General features: G+C 41.3%; 1 protein-coding gene across 1 annotated transcript; it reads right to left on the bottom strand.

The window, feature by feature from the left end:
- Positions 1 to 1,443: 1,443 nt before the first annotated feature.
- Positions 1,444 to 6,133, bottom strand: CMTM3 (CKLF-like MARVEL transmembrane domain containing 3; the record flags this gene model as incomplete). Its single annotated transcript, XM_008942397.1, has 4 exons — positions 1,444 to 1,472; positions 3,078 to 3,195; positions 4,418 to 4,513; positions 5,978 to 6,133. Coding segments are annotated over 4 exons (399 nt in total), but the record flags the coding sequence as incomplete, so codon positions are not given.
- Positions 6,134 to 11,592: the final 5,459 nt, after the last annotated feature.

The raw sequence follows: 11,592 nt of genomic DNA, 5'->3' as shown, positions 1-11,592 counted from the left end.
CTACATTGATTTTTATTTTTTTTTCCTAAATGTATACAGCCTTCTTTGAAATAGACTTATCTGATGCCATACATAAGGAGCTTGCCATGCTTTTTCCAAGCAGGTTGTGTTTACAGATGAACACAAATATTGCACAGTAGGTTGTGCTACCCATGAAAACACATCCTTGTAAATTCTCTCAGACTACTAGACCATGACATAAATCATGTTCTTCTGTGGGGGTGTGGAAAAAAAACGAACAACCAACCCCAAACCACTTCCTCGCCCCCCTGCCAAAAAAAAACCAAAAAACCAAAAAAAACAACAACACAAAAACACACAAACTCAAATCAAACCCTAAACCCAAATAAACCCACAAAAGTGAGTCTAGGAGAATGAATTAATCTCATTCCAGACATTCTTTAGCTTACAGACTTTTTTTGGGCTTTTGGGAGTGGGTAGGATGTATTGCCCTCTGGGGGCTCAGGCATCCCGAGTCTTCCAGGAACAACTGTCCATTTTGCAAAGCCAGCACATGAAGTCCAGCTCAGGGGAGGATCAGCATTCGCCCCACAGAGCATGAGACAGTGGTAGCTTGTGCACAAATATCTGCAGGTTTTGATGTGCAGATAAAATTGGCTGGTATTCGGCAAGACTTCCCTACGTGTTACGTCCCAATGCGTATAAGGGCTTCCAGGCAAAAGGCAGGAAAGGGGCTGGTAAGACAATGCCTCACGTATTCTACCTTGTACCTGTTGTGAAGTTGCAGAAGATGGGATGTGACCTCACGCAAGCAGCTTTGAAAAGTGATACTGAATGGATGATGAGTCAGCTACCCTGTGGCACAGTTACACTTTGAGGTTTGTTCTTGCTGCAGGTTTCCAGTTGTCATGTATTCTTGTCATGGATAGGTAGCAGATATAAATGTAACCAACATGTTAACTATATGCCTTTGGTCCTTGAGAAAATGGAATATTCAAACTTCAGATAAAGAAATACTGTTAGTTAATCAAGAAAAATACAAAGTAGAGGCATTCTGAGCCTCTCTTCTTTGGCACAGCAAGAAGTATAAAAGCTATAAGTGTTAAAGATTTGAAATTAAGAAAGCATATTAAAAGCTCTGGTTATACATTTAAAATACTGTGTTCCTGTTTACTCAGTACATTGTAGTGCTGAGTGAGAAAAGGCAACGGAGAATTGAGACGTGCTGTTTGGATACAGACCTCTGTGACAGGCTGAACTACTGTAAAATCTGTAGTTCTGAAGGGGTGTCAAATGGCATTGGGAATAGTCTCCTTTTCCACACCACTGCCCCGTCTGTGCTTTGGTGATTCCATAAATGGTGACGTGGAAAGAAGATGATAGTAAGGCTGAAATAGGGGCGATACTTCAACTGGCAGTGCACTCAGCAGAGAGGACAGTGCTTGATCATCTTGCCGTCACACTTGGTTGGTGTTTGGTTCTTCAGTCTGAGTCAGAATCAGAGGCCTCATCTGAAATTCAAAACAAGGAACAATAGTGGCAATGAAAACTGGAGTTCTCTGCTTCAAAGGACGTGGCATGTTTAGGAAAAGGCTTGTAAAATGACAGTTCTGACCAGCATAATGTGCCTTAAATGGTATTTCAAAATGGACTTGAACAATGCTGCAGAGAGGCCTTAAACCACTGCAACGAAGATAACGGTTCAGATGAAAGAAGCTGCAGAGGTATGACTGTTAGCAGGACCACCAAGAGGAAGTCTGCTGAAGACGTGGCTCCTGCACTGGAATACTGCTGTTGGCTGTGGGCCGCCGTTATGCACTGCCAGCTGAATGTGTCGAAAGGCAGCAGCTTTAAGAAGTTAAGAAATCCAGATAGGCCTACAGAGGTACATCTTGCCCAAGCTCAGGACTCTGCTCGTGAGGAAGTGAAGCATTCCTAACCTCTGCAGTTGAGAGCCCCACTGTGAGCCCGAGTTTGGGGCTGGAGGAACAGTGCTGCCCTGCAGAGCCCTCCCTGCACTGTTGAATCATCAACACAAAGAGCCATGACTGTGTATTTGTAAGTTATTTATTTCCTTCTCTGTCTCCAGGGAAATTAGATCTAATCTTTAGCCTAATTTTGTATCCTTGTCACCTCATCTTCTGAGGTTAGTTCAGTTTAGGAAGATAAGCAGTTTTTAGTCTTAACAGTCTGTTTCCTATGATCTGTTCCTTTAATTCTTCTTTTCTTCATCTTTTTGGCCGAAAGTTTGCAAGCTATTTAAGTCTACTAAAATATCTAGAAAAGGCTGCATTACTATACACCTAGGATTCTGCACACATCTTGGGTGTTTGGTTTTGAGGGGTTTTGTGGGTTTGGGTTTTGCATGGGGTTCTTTTTTTTGGGTTTGGGTGTTTGTTTTTAAGTGTGGAACAGCCTTTTTCATCTGTGTGCAATGAGTAGTATCAATGGGGCATGATGCCCGATTTGGGCTACTGGGTACTGCAAAATAGCTGTCTGTGTCCTGACTTGACTTGAAATGGGCTTGAACTCCCAACAGCCTCTTTTTATCTTTTGTCTAAGCAGATCTGTCTGATTTGAGATAGATTGTACCTCCTATATTAGAAAGAAACTCGATAACAATCCTGTTAATTTTATGCTGCCTGCCCCTTGGATTTCAAGGCCATTTGCCCACAGATGGTCAAAGCTTGATAAGAGGTAATCATGATAAAGAGAAAAGTACTACTGGGCATAAAAGACTGTGGTAACGAGTGCTAATTAGTAAGTTATAAAAAAAAAAGTATGTTTGTTTTTAAAGTCAGACATTTTGGTGGGTGGAGTTTGTTGTCTGTGCTGCACAATAATTTCTATAATTGGATTTGGGACACTGAAGTTAGATGGCACAAAGCTCTGAGAAACCTCACATGCCTGGCCTACTAGTTATCTTTATAAATCATTGAAATTACAGTTATTGTATCTTAATAGTAAGCAGCTTCCTAATTCAGCGTAGTTGTGGCATATAAAACTAAGATAGCCAAGAGCAGAAACTGTTCTGAGTGCTCTTGCTGCCCTGTGAAGGGTGGAGAAGATCTCACACTGCATGATGCTCACACAGCCTGACGGGGTGTTTCACCTACCTTCTGACTTGCGCTCGTCAGGGGAGTCGGCACCGCCCTGCTTGAGAAAAGCAACCAGCTCATTGAAGATGATGTAGAAATCGATGGCGTACACGATTGTGGCTATAAACCCAAACACCTAAAATGGCAAAATAATACTCTCTTTAACAACAGGTCACTTGCAGCAGTGACAAACCAAAATGAGTCTAACAAACAAAAAAGTTCTCAAAGAAGATTTGAGCTTCATTTTCTTGGCCCATGCCTTTCTAAAACGACAGGGAAGGAAAATGTCTCATGACCTACTGACATCAATTAAATTACAGCTAATTTGGGAGCCTGAGTGATCCCTGCAGTGGCTCTGTCAGATATGTCATTAGCCCTTCTCCAAGCTACTGGACTCTCTGGCTCTGGGCACATTCTGAGCATCAGCACTGTCCTATGCCTGGAGCTACAGGAGAACATAACCTGCTCTTCCACCATCCCAGGGCATGTCTTTGCCACCAAGAAATCACCTCAGTTTCTCTGGAAATAATTTTGTACTGGTCTGCAAGGAGACAGGTCTGTTGCAGAGTGAAGCAGATGGAGATAAAATGATTCTGCAGTTACCTATTTAGTGTCAAAGCAGCAGCAGTGTGGCAAGAATAGGCTGGTTTTCAGTTTGAGAAGCTAGAGTAGATACTATATTGCACTGCTCCACGTCTAAACGGAGTGACAAAGGTTAAAAATGTCTCTGAAACCGTGTATGCCTTGGGGTGGTTTGGTAAGGGTTGCTAACACTACTGGGCATTGTTCTTCCCTAGCTTTAAAAATTATTATGCAAATTTTATTTATGCTGTATACATTATTGATGCTTAGAGTCAAGCTGCGAATGAGAGCAGGTATCTTGTTTCTGAACACAAAATGCTGATGACAAAGGCTCTCTCCTGGGCGGCCGATATACTGGAGGGTAAAACGACACTGCTCTTGTTTCAACTCATCCAAGTAAAATTAAGCAAGTAGAGGCAGGAGGCTGAAATTACTTAATGTAGACTGTCCTCAGTAGCTACAAGGATGTTGATGTTCTTTGCAGGAGATTACTTTCCTGTACAGCTGGTGAAATTAAAAGGCATAATAGTTATCTTCCTTAAGTAGTACATTTAAGATTGAGCAGCACTGTTAGAATGAAAAAACTATTAACTGATTCAAAACATGGTTTTCTAAATAACTGACTATTTCGTCCTTGCTTTAGGCAAATCTAATTCTCAGTTAGTTAACTGAAGAAACTTCTGCTACTTGCACTGGGATAAAAACTGAATTGTTTCTGAAGTATGTCCATATGCAGTTCACCGAAATACTTAGGTGGAAAGCTCAAGTCTACTTACTCCTGCTGCTTTAGATGCTCCATCATTATATTTTGAAACAGCAGCAATTGAAATGGCAAAGTAAATAATGGCAGCAGTGACGCACCGCAAGAAATCCTGTAAAATAAGCAATGTTGCATTCTCAGATGATTAGTCATGTAATTCCAGCATACAAACTCATCTAAAAATGATTTCAGAAATGACCAGTGAAAATCTCTATGCATCAGTAGACTTGTCTGATGCTGCAGTGTGTCTTCAGCCTGGTATTTTTTAGGGGATGAATTGCTCATCTGGGAAATATGGGAGATGACCAGAACCTTGGCATTAGCTTCCCCTCTTACAAGATGTTGGCATAAATCCTACTTTTAACATGCTTATGTCAGGGAGAGCTTTCTCCAGGCTGAGAAGGGCTATCTTTCTGTGATGTTTCACACGGAGCGCAGCAAGGCGCTACTGGAAGAATAACTTGAAAAATGCCCTAAAAAAGTCTCACCTTTAAGCAGAACTCCTGTGGTACCAAAGGCTCTGGAGCAGCACACCAGTTCCTGTGAGGAACAGGCGTGTGCTTGTTCCTATATTTAGAGGCAGGCGTGTTTGTAGGAACTCCTCATTTAGGAACTAAACACTTGTAGTGTTTAAAACTATGATTTATACTTAGTACGTACACTTGTCAGTCCAACTAGCCTGAAGTAAGTGTACATAAGTAAGTGTGTATTTCTCACTGAAATATGTGCTTCTGTGGCAGAGCCCAGCTCTGCAGGGCAGGGGCCATGTCCTGTAACACAGGCAGCAGTGTGCTGGAGCAGCAGTGTCTTTGAACTCTGCATTAAATACAGAGTTACGATTCCCAGGGCTTGTTAGCTTATGTGAGCTGGAATAAGCTTGACCCCTTCACATCTTCTGCCTCCTCAGAACAGATGGATGAGTAAGATGGTGTCTCAAACCACAAATACTACAAGAAACTTATCTCTCCTAAAGTTAGGACAAGGCCAGTTATCTACATTCTGTAGCTGGAGTGTATTATGGTAATGGACATAATAAACATACAACTGCTTTTCTTGTCTTAGTTCTGGACTCAAATGTATGTAGAAAATGGAAAAACGATGGAACTGAGAGTACCAGCTGAAAACCATGCACACTGTCATAGTCACTGCCGTTGTTTTATCAACCACTGGCATTGCTAATGGTACTTTTATACATTCAGAGCTCTAACTCAAATCTCACTATGATGCACTATCACTAGGCTGTACCAAAAGAGAATCCAGATGGATCAGATGAGTATTTTTTTGGAAGTATTTGTGCTGCCAGACAAACGCTCCCTTCACAGCGTGTATCTGAGGCAACAGAGCCATCCCGTGGCCAGCGCACTCATCGCCCGCGGACGCCACCGAGGAAGCTGGAGAATGCAGTACAGCACAGTTTAAAGAGTGTTTTGGGACCTTTTGAATGAGAGGCAATACAAACAAGTTTCTAATAAGGGGTGAAGCTGTTAACAGTCAGCCTAAACTCTCCTGTAGTCCCCTTTAGCCACGTCATACTGTACAATCGGACCTGTGGTTTCACATTGCACGTTTCACTTACCGTCAAAGGCCAGTAGAGTCCTTTAAACTTCTCATTAAGTTTGGAAGCGTAGGCAAAAAAAAGAAACAGTGCCAGCAGAAACTCTAGGAGTGGTGCCATCATGAAAGAGGCAGCTAGAGATGCAATATAGCAGATAAAGATGATAAATGACAGCACCTAGAGTAAATGGAAAACTCTTAGTTATTTGCGTGGAATAGCAGAGCCGCGGGCAGCTGAGCAGCTTTGAAGCGTTATTCTCCCTGCCCATTTCTGTCAGTGCTGCTGGTGATGGCAGATCTTCTCTTGGGCCAAATGAATTTTCTTGTTTAGCATGAACTAAATCTAAAGTAATGGTGTTTATTTCAGCGTGTGTGAAATCGGCTTTGCAGAGAGCTCAGTGCATCTGCACCTCCTCGAGTCAGTAATTTGCTCTGGACTGTAAGCAGTTCTGACAACATAATTGTGAAAGTGGAGCGAGGCATTGCCAAGCAAACCAAGCTTTAAGCTTTCGGCTGTGACAGTTCTCATTTGAAACCCAAATCATTGCTCAGATAGCCCAACTGAGCATTTATAATCTTCTTAGAGTTGAAAGAAAAAAGCCTGCTGTTGATGGATAGAAAAGAGCTGAGAATTCTGTGATTTCTGGAAGTCTCTATTCTAGTTTTCCAGTGTAGACACCTGCTTTAGAGAGTACGAGGATAGATAACTCCCACAGATTTGTTTTATCTCAATTATGTTCCCTAACTCTATAAAATAATGAAAATGGCATTTGTTTTCGTGTGCAATTAAAATACCTTTACAACAGAAAGTTTCACAAGGGGATAATGGCTAAAGAAAATGCATTTTCACCTAAAACAGACAGTACCAAAATGCTGTGCTACACTTCTGGACTTTCAGCTGCTGTATTTGTAAAAGTGGGAGATGAGGGAACCACAGAGAAACTTTACATGGATAAACTTAAAATTTTCAGATGATGTCACCTCTAAGAAGACTCCAGCCCTGCTGCTCTACTGCCTCATGCGGTAACTGGTTGCTGTTTTCTTCAGATTAGCTTAAAATAAAAAAAAATAGCTAGCATACCAAATAAAACATTTTCTGCAAGTGTATTATGTGCTATTTTACACCTGAGCTGCTCTATTCAGCCCTTCCTCTTGGAGACAAATCTCTGGCTTAGCAATACTCTGTTTAAGCATTAGATTACAAGGATTTTTTTAACTTCTGAATTGGGACATTTATATTCTCACTCATATAATACTGAAAACAGATGTATTACTTTCCCCCAATGGCGTGTCTGAAGGCGGGTCTGGCTTCTTGCAAAGCTTAAATGTTTGGACAGTGATGATCAATGCATTTGCCTCATGAAATTTCAGATGTATGGATTTCTTTGCTTGCTGTTACCACATAGTTCCTGGGAACCACATGTACCTCAAAAAAAGCCAACCCCAAAACATTATTATACTTGAAGGCTAAGGCTCCTATAGTTAATTATTAATTAACAATTATCCCTATTAAGAGGCCAGTCAAGCCTGAAATATATGTATCAAAAGAGCCCTCTTAGGTTTAGGGGGCAACTAAATAGTTTGATCCCACTGAAATAATTTCTTAATTTAATTAACAAGCCATAATTCTAAGCCTGAGTTTTGGGGAAAGCAGTCAGTTTTGACCAGGATGGTAATGGCTGGAGTAGATTGTTTTGATCCATTGGGACTGGGTGGTGAAGTCTGAGAGGATGTGAGGATGTGACATTTTTAGGAAGATACTATATTTATGCCTATGCATTGTTCTTGTTTCATTAGGTTGTAAGAAACTGATCTGGTATAATACATAGAGCTCACTTCTGCATTGAAGCCTGTTAGCTGTTAATATTTACCCCATTTGTTGATATTTATCCTGTTATTTCTTTATTGCTTACCTAGCCTTTTTGCAAGTTCTTCTAAGTGTTTTCATATAGCAGAGGGAACTCATTCACTGTGTCTTAGCCTCAGTGTGTTTGTTTTTTTTTTCTGTTAATGAAAAGTGGTTGGTACTATTTGAAGTGGATATTACAGAACTTGAAAACTACTAAGAAAAGAGAGGACTTCTTCCTCTCCTTCTTCCTATCACACTGCCTATTTCCTTCCCACCCCACCAAATAAAATCAGAATAGACTGGACTTTAAGTCTGTGAATCTGCTTCCCTTGCATTTGGGGAACAAGATTTATACATGGTTTCATGTTTTATTGGTTTAAAAAGAAGGCAGTGTGTAGCTAGGACATTTTTTTCCTTCTTATTCTGGTGGTTTTATTAAAACTACCTTTTTCTGACTATGATAGCTGAGATGTAGATAGAGATGCAGGAATGAACAGCAACAGTACGGAGACACATTCAGGATAGGTCCCACCAACCAATCCCCTTTCCATAGCAGAACATTAGACCTGAACTAAACTTGCTGGATCTGTAGATCTCTTACAAAAGGATTAAATGCAGTGGTAAATAATATAACATCCTACAGCAGTGAGGGGAGGCAGAGAGGCAAATTTCAGATATGTAAGTTGATGATGCACAAGAGAGATCACTTTGATCACAATTCTCTTTGATAAAGAAACTCCTGTGCTCTGTCTGCCTTTCTGCAGAGAAGTTTTGTCTGTCAGAAGCATCCACAGTTAGCTGAAATGAGCCTTTGTGTCCTCCTAACATCAGCCTTACAGTAATTCCTGTAACTTAAGCTTCCTGGCGTTTTTCCCCTCACCAGGATGGCCCTGGGCAGGTCTGTGCTGTTTGAAACGCAGCGCAGTGCCCAAGACCCTGCTGTGAGGAGGCTCAGGGTGCCGACAGAAACTTGTTCTGTGGCAGGAGCATGCCAAGGGGCTCCTGCTCCCGCGTGCTCTCATGCCAGCAGCCTTCCAGCTTGGGTGCAAGGTAAATCCTTGAAGAGCCAAAGTGAAGATGAGTCTGAGCATTTCAGCTTTCTAATTCTGTCTGATCTGGAGAAGCTGGCATCTGGGGAAAGGCTGGCTGTTCATTTTAAAATCTAGTTAACAGGCCAGTGACTTGCTCAAAGCTTCGCAAGAGCTCCCTTGATTTCCATGGATTATTGATGATGACAGTAAGAAGGGAAGACTCTGACATGAGCTGCACTAATTGCTCTCCAGTTAAGCACCATTCCTTATGCTGGAGGCATTCGGAGTCTGAAGAAGCTCAAGGCAGATTTTGTGTGAAATACCTATAAAATAGCAGACCAGGTTTTGACAATGAAGGTTTGAAAGATGGCATTTTTAGACGCTACAGCTTTCATTGAGGCAAGGCTGGAAGGTACCGGAAAGGGAGGCAGACAGACATATGAAGAGCAAAAGGAGGTTCCTGAAGGCTCTGTAAGGTGACTGCTGCAGTGCTACAGCTTGTTCTTTGGTTCTCTTTTTTAAGTTTCATCTTCCTGCTGGCTATGTCGAAGTCCTGATGAGGATTTTAATGCCAGATCTACTCAGTAGCCTAGGACAGCCCTGTGTAATACAAGAGCCCAAAAAGCTGTCAGCTTTTGACAATGTTAATCTATTTATTTAGAGCTCATTTCTCCTTGTTAGGAGCTCATTTCTCCTTCTGACAAATGCATTGAGCAATACTGAATATTATATCTGTTACTGTCTTTTCTGAATTATAAAAGTAAGTAGGTATCTTTTTATTTCATCTGACCATTTAATTGCAGTGTCACTAACTGAAGCATTTTATTTCATCTAAAACTTTGGTAATTTAAAGAAGTATACCTCTCCTCCCACAATACAAACACTGATGTGCCAGTCTGTACCCAGAAATAATGAACACCTACTTAACTTTTCCAAGCTTCATGTCTTTGAGACAAATATCTGGTAAACTGGAAGTTGCTCTAAAAATGACAAAAGTAACCTTCAGATGCAGCCTGACCCCTCTAAAGACTATCAAATGATCCACTGCACATGATAATTGTTCTGCACCTTTTTTTCCTGAAGTTACATGTTTAAAAGTGATTTCAGAGAAAGGTCAAGCAATGAGAGCCTGTAATTTTTTTAATAGCTCTGTGTCTATACTAAAAAAAAACCCAAAAGTGCTAGGGAGGAAGTTTGTGAGGCTCAATGCAGTTACAACTTCATTTCTAGCACTTTCAGACTCAGCACTGCTGCTTCTGGGAGAGGGGAAAAAAAAAAAAAAAGTAGTGTTTTTTTCAATTTTGTGTTTACACAGAAGTTTCTTTTTCCCTTGGGATTACATCCTCGGCATTGATAGCAGCTGGGAGCCCGAGTTGTTTCTGAACTGTTGTGGAAAGGGCAGTGTGATTGTTGCCAGCTTCACTGGGGAGAAATATTTGGATGCAGAAAGCTCTAGTGCAGTGAAGAATGGAACAGGATCTGTTCACAGGCTGGCAGTGGTAAGATTATAAAAAAATCCTGGCAAAAAAGTACCTGATTTCTTTACTGAGGACCTTTTTTTGTGGGAATGTACATAAAAAAAGAACGAACTATTAGATATTACTTGTTTAAATTAACTTCTTTGGTATTGTTTCAAAAAGTAATTTTCTCTCATGTAATTAATACTTAATACTGTATTGCTGAACTTCTTAAACTGGCCAGGCATTGTGAAGTTAGACTTTTATCATGGAACCAGCCTGCAATTTTCGTGTGTCTGAGGTGAAGGGCTCGGTTCCCCCAGTTAGCTGCAAGGGTCACCTCCTGGCTACAGACCCAGAGAAAGGGCTTCTTTGAAGGGGCTTTACACAGAGCAGCTGGAAGTTTCAGTTACACTGGACAGTTCAGAGAAGACTGAAAAGACTGAAGACAGACAGGAAAAAAGAAAGAGAAAAATAGGCATAATTATTTCTACATCCTTTGTGCCACCACAGAGGTGACGTAGCCTTATGCAGGACAGCCTCCCGTATTAGATGCCAGTTAAAGCAGTGACCAGTCACAAAAGCTTGACCAAAACAGCCAGCTGGAGCACCAGAATGCATAGATGTGGATCTAGTCTAGACAAGCTCTGGTGGCAGGTACCAGAGTGGCTGTTAAATGGTTCCAACACAGGACAGAGGGAACTGAAAAATGCTTATCTTAAGAGGGGTCAAAAGCATGGATGAGATGCTGACCTTCAAGACAGCAGCTTGAGTATTTAGGAAAAGTTAGTAGCTTAAGAGGAGTTAAAATACATAGAAGAAATAATGGTATGGGAAGAAAACAGAAAGGACAAAACAAGGAGGAAAAAAAAATGGGAGATAAAAGAATGGCAATTAGAAAGTGGAAAAGCAAGACCATGAGAATAAATAGGATTAGGAGAAACAGCAAAGCTTATACATGTGCTTGATGTCACTGCTTTGTGGCTTTTGTGTAGCTATCCCAGGTGGAATAAAAAATTAGTAATGCAGGAAGATCAGGAGAAGGAATGGGAGGGGGAACTTCCTTCTCTGAATAAAATTTGAGATTACAATTAAGCTTCTAGCAGTAACTGGCTCCATCACCAGCCTAACTTGTTCCAGAGGAAGCACCTGAATGCCCAGAGCCAACAGCCCACAGAGAATTTTACATGCTGACATGAACATTGCACCCGGATGTTGTAAAGATCCATGCTCACTTCCTGTGAAAAGGAGTAAATGTTAGTTTTCAAGGTGGCTAGAGCAGCGTCCCTCAGGCTGGGGG

The sequence above is a fragment of the Merops nubicus genome, unplaced genomic scaffold (assembly GCF_000691845.1).
Source record: "Merops nubicus isolate BGI_N331 unplaced genomic scaffold, ASM69184v1 scaffold22150, whole genome shotgun sequence".
Taxonomy (NCBI): Eukaryota; Metazoa; Chordata; class Aves; order Coraciiformes; family Meropidae; genus Merops; species Merops nubicus.
The sequence above is the reverse complement of the archived record's forward strand: the minus strand, read 5'-3'. Positions and strand labels throughout refer to the sequence as shown.